The 16,994-nt window shown below is 43.1% G+C and overlaps 1 protein-coding gene across 1 annotated transcript in view; it reads right to left on the bottom strand.

Annotated features, from left to right (window-relative positions):
• Positions 1–539: 539 nt before the first annotated feature.
• LOC311359602 (uncharacterized protein) overlaps positions 540–16,994 on the bottom strand; it is a 174,366-nt gene continuing 157,911 nt past the window's right edge. The window contains exon 16 of the mRNA XM_084479652.1: positions 540–1,322. Coding sequence (XP_084335778.1) covers positions 829–1,322 — 494 coding nt within the window. The 3' untranslated portion in view covers positions 540–828. The remainder of the gene's footprint in view (positions 1,323–16,994) is intronic.

The raw sequence follows: 16,994 nt of genomic DNA, 5'->3' as shown, positions 1-16,994 counted from the left end.
GCCCCATCAGATTCAAGACGATGGTTCTGGCCTACAAGGCGGTCGATGGAGCTTCCCCCCCGCCTACCTCCAAGCGTTGGTCAGACCACACACCCCAGCACCCCAAGCACTCCGCTCTACTACCTCAGCTGGAGGCCTGGTGCCGCCGTCGCTGAGAGCAAGCAAAGGTCCATCATCAAAGTCCCAACTGGGCGTCCACCAGGGGGCAGGAGATCCCGGGTGGACGGCTCGGGGCGCTGGACGCTTCAGACCCAAACGGCCCTGCAGAGCCGCTCTGGAGGCCGTCTCCCGGGGCCACCAGGAAGGTGGCCCCGGGACCGCCCCAGGAGCCCGGCGGGGAAGGAGGAGCCGTTCAGGAGGCCAGCGACGTAGGAAGGCAAGGCAAGGCAACTTTATTGACATAGCACTTTCATACACAAGCCAGACTCAAAGTGCGTCACATATAAACATTGTCATACAATAGAAAGTATAATATAATAATAAAATAAGAAAGTTAAAAAAAAAGTAAAATAGATAGAAAATAAAGGCAAAGTAAAAAAAAAAAAAAAAAACATTTTAGAAAGTGCAATGTATTTAAGATCAACAGTCTCTGATACCCTCAAGAGGCTGGAGAAAGCTTGGTGGTCGCCAAAGAGGGGCGGAGCGTGGACACAAGCCGACGTTACCCATCATAACCCAGGACGCCTCACAGAGCACACCTCACACTATCTATTAATCCCTCGCTTGTCTTTGCTCTGTGAGCCACACATAATAATGTGAGGATTGATCTAATAATGATGATAAACACACCACGCCTCTTCTCCTGTGAAAGCTGGCATCAGGAATGAATCAGACTGGTGTATTTCCTCCTCTAGTTTCTGAGTTTGAATCGTCAGATTCACGTTCAGGTTGATCCAGAATTTCTAGAACTCGCGTTACTTCTTCTTCTGCAAGGTCATTCACCTTTAATAGTGAAACACGGTTGATGTTAAGGAATCCTGGGACTGGACCCATCTCGATGTCCATCAGTCCAGCACCAGACCTGCAGGCTGACTGGGAGGTGGAGGGGATGGACTGGGAGGAGGAGGGGGTGGACTGGGAGGAGGAGGGGGTGGACTGGGAGGAGGAGGGGGTGGACTGGGAGGAGGAGGGGGTGGACTGGGAGGAGGAGGGGGTGGACTGGGAGGCGCTAATGTCTCTCCTGATGACATCGTCCTCAGGACCCAGACGTTGGTCATCATCATGATCATCCATAGTTACATCAGGGATAGTTGTTCTTGAAGTGTGTTCTTGTTGGTCCCCGGTTGGTGCAGGAGAGTCACTGGACATTAGTGGTGTAGTTTCTGGAAGAGAAGGTAGCAGAGAGTCAGGACACACAGCCAGCCTCCACATGCAGCAACACTCACTGAAGACGCCCAAGAAGCCCAGTGGAGCAGCTCTGCAGCTGGGTACTCTCAGGTGGAGATGAGGACACGACCAGACACACACACACACACACACACACACACCCACACACACACACACACACACACTGAGATACACAGTACCGACACCCCACACAACCAGGGACTCACGCAGAATCACACAACCACCCCACAAAACCAGACACACAAAAAACAAGACACACACAATGAGGGAGCATAGATAATGGTTGACCAGTACTGTTCAATTACACAAGTGAAAAAAGGTCAAAAGGTCATCTTGGTTTGAATCTTTTTTTGATTGGAATGAGTTGCAGTCTAATAGATTCCCTCGCATCTATTTGTAGACAAAATATTTCAGAGGAACAGGGTGAACTGACCATGAATATTTAATAGAATCTAGATTAGTTCATATTGTCATTAGTTACATAACTGCAGCTGTAACATAATTAACACAACTCACCTTCATCAGGCTGTGTTTCACTGGAGGGAGCTGGAGGGCTGGAAGTCTCTTGACCTGTAGGCTGTGTTCAAACATACAGTTCATCCATACTGTTACACCACTGCATTAAGTCCTTCATTCTACTACATATATAAGGTAGCACTGTACAAATACACTTTAAATAATTTCGACTAAGACCTACAATTAATTAGTAACAAGGTGTAACTGTAATATTCAACAACAATAATAACAATAATTCTAACAAAGACAATATATCAGTTCATTATTAATGACACAGAGATCACAAATAATGGGTTGAACGTACAGGCTCCGTAGAGAGGAGAGGTGTGGATGAGGGACCAGAGAGGAGAGGTGGAGATGAGAGACCAGATGTCCCTTCTCCAGCATCTCCACCTGGACGGTTATAGGGTAGATAAAGTTAGCCTACATTACAAACAAGACCTGTAGCTGCTGCTGCAGAGTAGCTAGCTAGCCACCACAAATGAAGGCTTTCCTTTCCTCCTCCTCCTGTTTTCTACATTTTCTAAACTTCACACCTGAAGCCTGCCTCTCGCTTTCTGCCTTTTTTCACCGTGCAATAAAGTTTAAATATGTTCAACTTTGGCCGCTGGACCCAGGGTAGCAGCACTCATCAACAAAATAATAGATGTAACAAAATGTCTAACAACATTGAAAAAGGTTTCAAAGTACATTTTTACAGTCAGAGCAGATCTCTCAGAGCAGCTCTGAGAGAGTTCTGTACTCTCGGTGTACAGACGCTGTCCTGGTGTTTGGGGTCTCTGCACTTCAAATGAGTCTGGGGATTTTTAGCATTAAACGGTAACCCATCCCCCCACTTTCAGTGAACAAAGTAGGCCGCAAGATGAAAACTTGTGAGGGCAGCAAAGTGTATTACTCTTTTCTTTCTTTATTTGTTAATTTGTTACCTCAAGGCAGAACATGGGGAAGGGCGCCTGATGAATTGTATTATTATTATTTTATTTTTTTCTTGTAGGGGTGGCGTGCCCAGGAGACCGCCTATATGGCTTCTATGCCTTTAGCCCTGATGGTCTGAAGATTATATAAAGCCATTTTGTGGTGAAAATGTGAGTCACCAAATACTTGCTTTTCAATTATTCAGTTAAAGAATGGCAGAAGTTCCAAATGATGTTTAATTTGTAGACCAAATCAGAATGAAAAAACCCAAGACCGTAACCCTTGCAAATAACTGGATATTAATAAATTACCGGTTTCTCATTTACAAATTGAAACATGTGGAATAAGAACTTACCAGTTAATTTCTTCTCCTGGTTCAGTGTTTTCTTTTTCTATAAAATGAAAATGTGAATAAAATATCAACATTTGGTTCATTACATCATTCATCATCTAATAACTTCACCACTGCCAGCTAGGGTCACACATATTATTGTGTTCTGTATCAAATCGGTAATAACACTTACCTTCTGATGTAGATCAATCAATTCTATATAGAGATAAACAATACAGTAACATGTCAGGACAGCAGTAACATCATTCAGCATAACCAAGATACATGTTAGTTTAATATAACAATGATACATGATAGAGTTTAGTGTAACATGATGAATGTTATAGAGTTGAATGTAACCCTTACCTCCCAGGACTATGATTGATATTATGAAACGTATCCATCCTATTATTATGAACTGCTCCATATATTCTAATCATGTAGAATCAGTTGAACCAGTTCCTGGTTTCCACTCTGAATTAGCCTCTACACAGAAGAACATCTTGACAGACTGAATACGTGTAGGGAGACGGCTGCCATTATCGTGGTCAAACAAGGACAGAAGTCTTTCTACCCTTTGTCCCTGCTCTGTGTTGTCATGACGACTCAGTGAGCTACGTTATAAACGGAACTGAGCTGACGTTATGCTGGCCACATCGCCCCAGCTATGAGAGTAGTGTCTTATGTGACATATTTAAGCCGTAATATTCTCACATAGCCACAGGGAGCAGCACCGAGCACATATAATAGTTAAGAGGTAACATCCTCTCATAGTCACAAGGGGGCAGCACTGAGCACATGTTATAGTTAAGAGGTAATATCCACACATAGCCACAGGAAGCAGCACCGAGCACATGGAGTAAAGCTGCAACACTTGCAGATAGTCAAGAGAGGGCAACAACGGACACACAGATGAAGTGGGCAGCTTTAAAAACATTGTAGAAGAAGCCTACTTTTACCTGACTATTTAAGCAGCATTCTAACTTGGAGGAGGCAGAATCTCTTGGGCAGCGTATCGTAGATATAAAGCTTAGCGACGCTCCGCGCTGGCTGGCGTGAGACTCTGTAAAATCTTATAATGCTTAGCCTACTACATTATAACATAATAGGGTCTGTGGATGTAATTGTTGACGGAGGGGGGGGGGGGGGGGGGGGTCTAGTCTAGTCAAGTCATCAACAGAAATTTACCGGGAGTTTTTTTTTTTTTTTGGCCTGACATTTGTTGCGTTTGCGTGAGAGCGTGAGATTGATGCTGAAAGCGTGAGTGTCACGCCAGATGCGTGAGAGTTGGCAAACCTGTGGATTATTAATAAATGATCTGTTACACATTAACACAGTGAAACATGTGGAATAAGAACTTACCAATTATCTCCATCTCCAGTACCTGTTTTACCGTTATCTATAAAATAATAATGTAAATAAAATATCAACAATGTGTTCATTACAAGGTCATCTTCTAATAACTCCACCACTGCCAGCTAGGGTCACACATATTATTGTGTTCTGTATCGTATGAAGGTATTATTGTAGCAAAAGTCTTGAGCATGCGTACACTAAAGTCACAAATGTGTAACAGTAAATTTGAAGTCGTAAATATTTTTTCTACCATTGTAAACACAAAATAGGGGCTACGAGTTCACAAGTCCTTTGTTACAGGTGCACAAATCCTATCCTGTGCATCATAACTTCAAAGAGTTATGCACTTGACACTTTTGCTACAATCATTGCAGCGCAGTTGGTGCAAAACACATTCGCACACCCGTGTTTCATAATCTGAGAACGTGCACAACATTTGTGCATTTGTAACCCAAATGTGAACTTATGCATCAGAAGTTGCACATCTGTGAAATATTTCCTCACAAATAAAATTATATAGATCGCTATGTTCATTGAGCATTTTAATGGGCGAGGACAAGTCCATCGATACAACTGCTCAAATCTGCTGCTACGAGTCTCAGCTGTTGTTTTTCCTGCGGGTACTTTTGCAACACGTCTAGGTGGTACATGTGTAGCAAAAGTGATTTGTATCCGTATGACGCAGAGCGTCCATGGGCGGGACAAAATTGCAGCATAAACCAATGAAAGTCGCCGGCAGGGGGTGCATTTTTCAAACTACACTGGGACCTATCCAAGCAAACTCTTACTTTCTGGAGTCTTGAAAGAAGAGAAGAGGGCATCCTACACGACGGAGGTGGGTATCTTACATTATGTCAAATTAAATTACTTAGTTAAACTGAATTCCCCCCAAATTATTGCATTAACATGCCGCAAGTGTCATTCAATGTATTTTGATGGTCGCTATAATATATAATAATATGTATAATATATAAGTCCAGAAATGACTCTGATACTGCACCGCCTGTGTGAAGTTGCCCCTCCCCCCCGCCCCCCATACCCCCCAAATCATTCGAAAATAGTTTGGATCCCATATTCAACATTCGCGGGGATCCCCGAATGTTGATCCCCGGCCGCAGGAGCGAGCAGCATGCATTGCATCAAGTGCATTCATCCCGTGCATGTGCGCTTCGATTTCACCCCGTTCACCCAAAGCTGAAAGCAAACCAAAGCATTAAAAGTAGGCCTACATGCTTTTATAATGTTTGTCATCAACGAGTTGAAAACAAAAACATGTACTTTTAATTCAGCCTTGGGTGAACGGGGTGAAATCGGAGCGCACATGCACGGGATGCATGCTGCGTGCTCCTGTGACCGGCGATCCCCGGCCGCGAATGAATGAACGAATGTTTAATATGGGATCCAAACTATTTTCGAATGATTTGGGGGGTACGGGGGCCAGGGGGGGGCAACATCACACAGGCGGCGCAGTATCAGAGTCATTTCTGAACTTATATATTATACATATTATTATATACTATGACGACCATCAAAATACATTGAATGACACTTGCGGCATGTTAATGCAATAATTCTGGGGGAAATAATAATAGTAATTTAATGTGACATAATGTAAGATACCCACCTCCGTCGTGTAGGATGCCCTCTTCTCTTCTTTCAAGACTCCAGAAAGTAAGAGTTTGCTTGGATAGGTCCCAGTGTAGTTTGAAAAGTGCACCCCCTGCCTACTTTCATTGGTTTATGCTGCAATTTTGTCCCGCCCACGGACATTCTGCGTCATACGGATACAAATCACTTTTGCTACACATGTACCACCTAGACGTGTTGCAAAAGTACCCACAGGAAAAACAACAGCTGAGACTCGTAGCAGCAGATTCGAGCAGTTGTATCGATGGACTGCTTACTCATTAAAATGCTCAATGAACATAGCGATCTATATAATTTTATTTGTGAGGAAATATTTCACAGACGTACAACTTCTGATGCATAAGTTTACATTTGGGTTACGAATGCATAAATGTTGTGCACGTTCTCAGATTATGAAACACAGGTGTGCGAATGTGTTTTGCACCAACTGCACTGCAATGATTGTAGCAAAAGTGTCAAGTGCATAACTCTTTGAAGTTGTGATGCACAGGATAGGATTTGTGCACCTGTAACAAAGGACTTTACTGTTACACATTTGTGACTTTAGTGTACACATGCAACATAAATATTTACGACTTCAAATTTACTGTTACACATTTGTGACTTTAATGTACGCATGCTCAAGACTTTTGCTACAATAATACCTTCATAGTATCAAGCCAGTAATAACACTTACCTTCTCACGAATTTTATCAGCCAATTCTATATAGAGATAAACAATATATCAACATGTCAGGACAGAAATCGCTATCATTCAGCATAACCCTGATACATGTTAGTTTAATGTCACCATGATACATGTTAGTTGAATGTAACCATGATACATGTTAGTTTAATGTAACCATGATACATGATAAGAGTTTAATGTAACCCTTACGTTCCAGGACTATGATTGATATTATGAAACATATCCATCCTATTATTATGAACTGCTCCATATATTCTAATCATGTAGAATCAGTTGAACCAGTTCCTGGTTTCCACAATTAGCCTCTACACAGAAGAACATCTTGACAGACTGAATACGTGTAGGGAGACGGCTGCCATTATCGTGGTCAAACAAGGACAGAAGTCTTACTACCCTTTGTCCCTGCTCTGTGTTGTCATGACGACTCAGTGAGCTACGTTATAAACGCCACTGAGCTGACGTTATGCTGGCCACATCGCCCCAGCTATGAGAGTAGTGTCTTATATACATGGATAGCTCCATTCTATAATCTAATATCTAGATGATGTTGTTCAGTAGGTCTGCCACTCTGGTCCCTCTGCTAGGTAGGCTCTGACTCTCTGGTACAATTAGATGAAATGTTTTGAATCACAGCGATATCATTTGACTTGGTGTGAGTCAGTAACCCTTGCAAATCACTGGATATTAATAAATGATATGTTACTCATTAACACAGTAAAACATGTGGAATAAGAACTTACCAGTTAACTCCTCCTGTTCCAGTTTTTCCTTTTTAAATAAAATAAAAATGTAAATAAAATGTGAACATTGGGTTCATTACAAGGTCATCATCTAATAACTCCACCACTGCCAACTAGGGTCACACATATTATTGTGTTCTGTATCAAACCAGTAATAACACTTACCTTCAGAAGTTGATCAATCCATGCTATATAGAGATAAACAATACAGTAACATGTCAGGACACCAGTCAATATCATTCAGCATAACCAAGATACATGTTAAGAGTTTAATGTAACATGATACTTGATAAGAGTTTAATGTAACCCTTACCTCCCAGGACTATGATTGATATTATGAAACATATCCATCCTATTATTATGAACTGCTCCATATATTCTAATCATATAGAATCAGTTGAACCAGTTCCTGGTTTCCACTCTGAATTAGCCTCTACACAGAAGAACATCTTGACAGACTGAATACGTGTAGGGAGACGGCTGCCATTATCGTGGTCAAACAAGGACAGAAGTCTTTCTACCCTTTGTCCCTGCTCTGTGTGGTCATGACGACTCAGTGAGCTACGTTATAAACGCCACTGAGCTGACGTTATGCTGGCCACATCGCCCCAGCTATGAGAGTAGTGTCTTATATACATGGATAGCTCCATTCTATAATATAATATCTAGATCAGGTGTAATGGTAATATTCTATTTTCACATTCCGTTTCTCTAGCTGCCATTTGTTGGTACGGTCCTGTTTTCTAGACCCCCTCAGGAAGGTGGAGAAGCCAGGGCTCCAACTGATTAGGCCTGGCTACGTCCCCCTCAAGACATCCTGAGGAGGTGCACTGATAGTTGACCATCTGGTTAACCAATACTATAGTTGTATTGGGAGCAGATCTGTTCTCAGCGTCCTGAGACCTGTCTGCCACTGTAGAAGAAGTCCTTGCTTTTGCCAATGCATTCGACCTCTCCTTGTGGAGCTCTTGGAGAGACGCAGGGCGAACTCCCATCTGAGGCCTCGCATGATTGTTGTTTGTTTGTTGTATGTTATTGTACGTTTATTACTTAAATATACTACCCTAATAAAAGTTTGGATGACTCTTTATTCCTACTCAGTTTATACAGAAACGATTGACTTGGTCCAGAAATTCCCACCACACAGGGGTTCTCAACCACCGGGTCGCGGGCCGGTACCGGGCCGCGGGGCATTGGCCATCGGGCCGCAGAGATTTATAAAGAATAAAAAAAATAAAAAAATAAAATAAAACTACTTCCACAAAATTCAAATGAGAGGCCATCACACCAATCAATCCCAACCCCACTTCTCTCTCATGCTAAAGTCCTCATGCCACTATTGTTATATGTGTGGAACAGGTTTCAGGACAGGATTGATGGTGCTTATAGTATCAATGGGAAAAAATGTAGTGGCCATTCATACGTTGAAGTTCACTACTACAGGACAACAGGAGAGGCCTCACACCAAAACTAACCCTAACCCTCACCTTAACCCTAACCCCCCATATAAATATGCATACTGGGCCTCAGTAATAAAAAGGTTGAGGAACCCTGATCTAGATGATGTTGTTCAGTAGGTCGGCCACTCTGGTCCCTCTGCTAGGTAGGCTCTGACTCTCTGGTACAATTGGATGAAATGTTTTAAATCACAGCGATATCATTTGACTTGGTGTGAGTCAGTAACCCTTGCAAATCACTGGATATTAATAAATGATATGAGGAACTGGATATTAATAAATAACCCTTGCATATCACTGGATATTAATAAATGGTCTGTTACTCATTAACACAGTGAAACATGTGGAATATGAACTTACCAATTGACTCCCAATCCAAGTGCAGTGTTAACATTTTCTATAAGATAAAAACGTAAATAAAATATCAACATTGAGTTCATTACAAGGTCATCATCTCATAACTTCACCACTGCCAGCTAGGCAGTGGTGGAGTATTACCAAGAAAGTATTACCAAAACTCCACAACAATGTATGCTTTCCAACCAGAGATAAAAACACACTGGATCAAGTATATACAAATATACAGAGGGCATATAAAGCTGCACCATCCCCACACCTCGGATTATCAGATCATATCTCCTTGACACTGATTCCATCTTATAAACCAGTTGTCTGTAGAACCAAACCAACTGTGAAGACAGTACAGGAATGGAGTGAAGAAGCTGTTACATCACTACAGGACTGCTTTGAGAGCACAGTATGGGAGGTATTTTCACAGGGAGCCAACTTGGAGGAGTACACCTCTAACGTCCTGGACTACATTCAGTTTTGCACCGAGACAGTACTGCGCACCAGAACCATCAAGGTGTTCCCTAATCAGAAACCCTGGTTTGACGGTAATGTGAGGTTGCTGCTCAGGGCGAGAGATACTGCCTTCAGGTCAGGTGACATGCTGGCCTATAGAACTGCCCAACGAGACCTAAAAAAGGGCATTAAAGAGGCCAAAGGCAAGTACAGACAGCGCATTGAGGGTCACTTTGAAAACAAGGACCCCAGGAGCATGTGGAGAGGCATCAAAACTCTAACTGACTACAAATATAAGACCACACTGGTTAGCGAGGACAGGGACCTCCCAGACACCCTAAACCACTTTTTCGCCCGCTTTGACAAGCAGCACAGTGGGGTGACAGTGGAGCGTCAGGTGACAGGGCCAGAGGAGGACCAGACACTCTTCAGCACCACCAGGTGAGGTCCCCCTTGAGAAGGATTGACACCAACAAGGCTACTGGCCCTGATGGGTGTCGGGCCGTATACTGAGGTCATGTGCCGACCAGTTAGCAGGAGTTTCTACAGACATCTTCAACCTCTCCCTGCAACAAGCTGCAGTTCCCACCTGCCTTAAGACCACTACCATCGTCCCTATCCCCAAAAAATTTGCCATTACCTGCCTCAATGACTAGCGCCCAGTCGCCCTCACCCCAGTAATCATAAAGTGCTTTGAGCGGATGATACTGGCGTACATCAGAGACCGCATCCCTGTGGACCTGGACAGCCACCAGTTTGCCCAAAAAGCAAACAGATCCACAGAGGACGCTGTCTCCATCGCAATCCACACAGCCCTGTCCTACCTGGTGTACCTGAACACATGTAAGGATGCTCTTTGTGGACTTCAGCTCTGCCAACAACCATAATCACCATAATCCCCCATAAACTGGTCCTCAAACTCATTCATCTTGGTCTCCCCACCTCACTCTGCTCATGGATCCTGGACTTTGTTTCAAACAGACCGCAGAATGTCAGAGTAGGAGATCTGACATCCTCAACTATAACCTTGAACACCGGTGCGCCCCAGGGGTGTGTACTCAGCCCAGCCCTCTACACCCTCTTCACCCATGACTGCATACCCATCCATTCAGTGGTGTGTGGATAACAACCTGGTCCTAAACACCACCAAAACAAATGAGATCCTTGTGGAATTTAGGAGGTCCAAGAGGACCACGCAGACCCCACTCACCACCAATGGGGAAGAAGTGGAGAGGGTGGACTGTTAAATTCCTGGGGCCGTACATCACCAAGGACCTAACATGGGCTACTAACATCTCCAACCTTGTAAAGAGGTCCCACAAGAGGCTCTTCTTTCTACGGAAGCTCAAACAGGCTGGTTTATCCACACACCTGCTCATTAACTTTTATAGGAGCACAATTGAGAGCATCCTCTGTCAGGGCTGCAGTGTGTGGTATGCAGGCTGCACAGCGGAGAGCAGGAGGGACTTGGCCAGGGTGGTTAGGTCAGCTAAAAGGATCATAGGAGCTGAGCTCCCAGACCTGGACTCTGTGTGTGGTGACTGCATGAAGAGGAAGGCAAGGTCAATAAGCACAGATCAAACTCACCCTGGACACACCTTGTTTGTCCCCCTACCATCAGGGAAGAGGTACCGCACACTGCGGGCCCACACCACAAGAGCTGTAGCCTCCATCACCTCCTCAACCCCCTAACAAAGACCTAAGGACAACTCTCATCCAGGAGCAGTAGCTTCCAACACCCACAACCCCGCCCGCCCCGCCCCTCCACACACACATAACAGACTGGACTTGATGGGCACAATATGTACAGGGTGATGTGTGTGTGTGTGTGTGTGTGGGTGTGTGTTTTATCTACATATCACTATTTATATATTTTTTAACCACTTCTGTCATTTGGTCTTTGTCTTTGTGTCATTGTTTTACCTGTCTTTTTGTATTTTGTGTAGTTTAGACGTTTAAACTCTAACTGCTGCTAGAGATTTCCAACCTGTATTTCATTGTGTACTACAATTAAACTCCTTGAACCTTGAACCTTCACACATGTTATTGTGTTCTGTATCAAACAGTAATAACACTTACCTCCAGAAATTGATTATGCAAGTCTATATAGAGATAAACAATACAGTAACATGTCAGGACAGCAGTCAATATAATTCAGCATAACCCTTATACATGTTAATTTAATGTAACCACGATACATGTCAGAGTTTAATGTAATATAAATGTTAGGTTAATGTAATCATGGTACATGTTAGTTTAATGTAACCCTTACCTCCCAGTACTATGATATATATATATATATAATATATGATATATATGATATAATGAAAGATATGCATCCTATTATTATGAACTGCTCCATATATTCTATCTAAGTTATCTGTTACTCATTTACAAAGTGAAACATGTGGAATAAGAACTTACCCTTCAACTTCCTCTCCTGTTCCGGTGTTTTCTTTATCTATAAAATAAAAATGTAAATAAAATATCAACATTGGGTTCATTACAAGGTCATCATGTAATAACCACCACTGCCAGCTAGAGTCACACATATTATTGTGTTCTGTATCAAACCAGTTATAATACTTACCTTCAGAAGACGATCAATCCATGCTATATAGAGATAAACAATAGTCACATGTCAGGACAGCATCTTACTTGATAAGAGTTTAATGTAACCCTTACCTCCCAGGACTATGATTGATATTATGAAACGTATCCATCCTATTATTATGAACTGCTCCATATATTCTAATCATGTAGAATCAGTTGAACCAGTTCCTGGTTTCCACTCTGAATTAGCCTCTACACAGAAGAACATCTTGACAGACTGAATACGTGTAGGGAGACGGCTGCCATTATCGTGGTCAAACAAGGACAGAAGTCTTTCTAACCTTTGTCCCTGCTCTGTGTTGTCATGACGACTCAGTGAGCTACGTTATAAACGCCACTGAGCTGACGTTATGCTGGCCACATCGCCCCAGCTATGAGAGTAGTGTCTTATATACATGGATAGGTCCATTCTATAATATAATATCTAGATTATGTTGTTCAGTAGGTCTGCCACTCTGGTCCCTCTGCTAGGTAGGCTCTGACTCTCTGGTACAATTAGATTAAATGTTTTGTATCACAGCGATATCATTTGACTTGGTGTGAGTCAGTAACCCTTGCGAATCACTTTATATTAATAAATGATCTGTTACTCATTTACAAAGTGAATGAGCATGTGGAATAAGAACTTACCTTTATAACTCTGCCACTGTTCCAGTGTTTTCTTTTACAATAAAATGAAAATGTGAATCAAATATGAACATTACAAGGTCATCATCAGTGGTGGATTAAGGTGGTCATTGGCCCCTAGGCTACTATTTGTGTGAGGCCCCCTTACTGATCACGCAGAAAAAACTAAATTTCTTGCCATGTGTAAAAGCGTGCTAGGAATATTACATGGCCCTCACACACACACACGGGGAGCACTGGCACACACACACATTGAGACGGCCTTTACTAAAACAGCAATGATACAGAAACAAGTGTGAATTCCCCATAGCTGCTGTGACCATGTATTTCTTTGGACCAACCAACCGGCCGACAGAGAACTCCTTAATGAGGCTGGTGAAATCCAATTTGTGCAGAATATCTCTTTCAATGGACGGATCAGAGACGGGTGATTCAGTCTGTTTTGGCCCATCGTGGATCTCAGTCTATCTTTAACTAGCGCCAATTTTGAAAAAGAGTGCTCCCCGCTGGCATTGGTCACAGGCAAAGTCATAAATAGTCTGATTGCTATATCGACAATAGAAACACTTGTGCTTTTCGTTTTTCAGACATTCTGCCTCTTTGCTGTCCAGCAGACGTGACGTATTCCTTTACAACCAAACTGACTTTATGTCCCTGGTTACATGACATGGCCCACACATCTACCAGCTGCTTCACTTTTTAATGGTTCTTGTTATGGGCAAATAAGGGTCAAGACTTTTTTTTTTTGAAGTAAGATTTGAAGTAAAATTGAAAATAGTCTGGCCAATCCAGGGCCCCTTGCACACCTGGGGGGTATGCCATCAACCAAGCTAAACCCAAAGCCGGGCTTATTTTGCTTAGCCTGGCTTCTTTCAGCTAGGGTTGCGTTCCATTAATCTGGCTCAAGGGAATCTCCGCTAAGTAACCATGGCAACTTATCCGACCAAACAACCATCAAGCTAAACGTAAAGCCGGGCTTCTTTCAGCTGGAGTTGCGTTCCATGAACGTCACTTAAGGGAATTTCCGCTAAGTAACCATGGCAATTTATCCGACCAAACTAACCTGGTCGGGAGCAGTTTAACTGTCAGGCTAACTTGAGCTGTGTTTCAGAGAAATCCATCTGTCAGCAACAATTGTACCATCAGAAGGTTCCGCCAAGCCTAGTCCTTTTGTCATAAATGTACATACAGTATATGAAGTACAAACAGCGTATTTTCACTAAGGGTCTAAGATTAAATGACGCAAATGAAATAATTCAATGAATTGCTATCTATTATTACTGTGGCTATTTGTTCAACACATTTTCACACAAATCTATCTATTATCGCGTCATCAGTAATCAGCGGCTGGGTGAATGGTCTAGCACTTGCCCTGTGATACGTGCGACCCGAGTTCGCGTCTAGACTAATGCGTAGTATTCTTGGCGTTGGCTTCAATTTGAAATTCCCTTTATTAATTCCCTAATTAAGAATATTCAAAGAAATGGAAAATAAATGGCATGAAAAATGATTTGATTTCTCTAGTAATCCTTCCTATATTACTATTACTTGCGTGGGGATAGAACCCCGGACGACCGGGTACAAGTCCGACACATTAACTCAAGACTATCTCCCTGCTTTTTAATCCATGGTCAATATTAAATTAAAATATGTTACGCTTAATACTACTTATGCATCCGATTTTTGTGCCAGGCAGCCTCCCTGTTTCTATTAATGGTTACGGTGTTCCCTTTTTGAGTTATTATATGCTTGTACTCCTCATAGACCTCCACAAGCAGCTTCTGTTCGCCGCTGGAAAAGATCCCGCTCGGTCCTTTTCGGACATTTGATCCATGATTCGACATTCACGGTTCTGGGCTGGTTACATATCTCGTGAACGTGCATAATCCACGATAACGTGAGCCTGGTTTGAACTAACCTGAGCAAGGCGCGGCTGAACTGGGTTGATGGAACGGCTTAAGCCTCAAGTGGAAGTTGGCGCTAGTTCTAACCAGGCTTAATCAACTAATCGCTGCTTTCGTTAGCGACTTTGATGGAATACCCCCCTGGGCCCCTAGGCTCAGCCGAGGCTAGCCTGTGTGTTAATCCGCCTCTGGTCATCATCTAATAACTCCACCACTGCCAGCTAGGGCCACACATATTATTGTGTTCTGCATCAAACCAGTAATAATACTTACCATCACAGGTATTAGATCAGCAAATGCTATATAGAGATAAACAATACAGCAACATGTCAGGACCGCAGTCACTATCATTCAGCATAACCAAGATACATGTTAGTTTAATGTAACCATGATACATCTTAGTTTAATGTAACCATGATACATGTTAGTTTAATGTAGGCAGTGGGCAGCTGTGGCCTACTGGTTAGGGCTTCGGCCTTTAAACTGCAGGGTTGCCGGTTTGATCCCCGAACCAGTAGGAAAAAATGTGGGCGGGGGAAGTGGTTGAGCACTGCTCTCCCATCCCCACATCCACGGCTGAAGTGCCCTTGAGCAAGGCACCTAACCCCTCACTGCTCCCCGAGCGCTGTAACTGTAGCAGCTCACTGCTCCGGGTTAGTGTGTGCTTCACCTCACTGTGTGTTCACTGTGTGCTCTGTGTGTTTCACTAATTCACAGATGGGATAAATGCAGAGACCAAATTCGTGGTCAAACAAGGACCCTTTGTCCCTGCTCTGTGTTGTCATGGCAACTTAAAGCCAATTTACACCAGAGCCGTTTTAGATAAGTTTTTTAGTCGGCCGTCAGACATCCGACTTCAGCTAGAGATAGAATTCATTCAAACTAGTGCACTGATTCACACCGGCAGCGTTCTACGCCCGTCTCACGGCCGACCAAAGCTTAACTTTACGCTTCACTTCTATTTTCAAGCGTTTCTGAAGCGTCTCGGTTATGATGTTATCTGATGAATCTTGAAAATATAGCGAAATAAACAGCGGCGGTGTGAATTGATGACGCCTATGATACGCTCACGTCTCTCTCTCGCCTGCGGTGTAAATTCCCAGTCAGTGAGCTACGTTATAAACGCCACTGAGCTGACGTTATGCTGGCCACATCGCCCCAGCTATGAGAGTAGTGTCTTACATACATGGATAGCTCCATTCTATAATCTAATATCTAGATGATGTTGTTCAGTAGGTCTGCCACTCTGGTCCCTCTGCTAGGTAGGCTCTGACTCTCTGGTACAATTAGATGAAATGTTTTGAATCACAGCGATATCATTTGAGTTGGTGTGAGTTAGTAACCTTTGCAAATCACTGGATATTAATAAATGATATGATACTCATTAACACAGTAAAACATGTGGAATAAGAACTTACCAGTTAAATCCCTGTCCAGTTCCAGTGTTTCCTTTTTCTATAAGATAAAAACGTAAATAAAATATCAACATTGGGTTCATTACAAGGTCATCATCTAATAACTCCACCACTGCCAGCTAGGCAGTGGTGGAATATTACCAAGAAAGTATTACCAAAACTACACCACAACAATGGTGGAAGCCACTAGTTTGAACTTAACTGAGAAGAAGCTGCAGGTGTGTGTGTGTGTGTGGCTGGCAGAAGGTTACTACTCTGAAGGGCCTGAGAATCCATCAAGAGAAAAGTAAGTGCTTGGTAGAGGGAACACAGGGAACCCGCATTGATTGCTACTTCTTAAGAAGTGCATCAAGTCAGTCGGCTGAAGTCCAGCGACAGAAAATAACCCACAGTTCGCAGGACATCAGCACCCCTGATGCTGAGGTAGATTCAAGCACTGAGGCAGAAAGAGAGGCCAGCCAACCAAAGAGGGAGAAGATGAATGGTCATGGGCCTGGGGTCAGGTGACCAGGCGCAGCAGAAGGTAGGACATGGGAAGATGTTAATAGTGATCTGGTTAGCATTCTGGGTCAGCTTAAAGGGACAGCCGAAAGCAAATTAGAGAAAATTGGGGACATTATCTACAGCTACGATA

This window comes from Micromesistius poutassou (assembly GCF_964030765.1).
Source record: "Micromesistius poutassou genome assembly, chromosome: 15".
NCBI lineage: Eukaryota > Metazoa > Chordata > Actinopteri > Gadiformes > Gadidae > Micromesistius > Micromesistius poutassou.
Note: the sequence above shows the minus strand (reverse complement) of the source record. Positions and strands in the feature narration are given on the sequence as shown.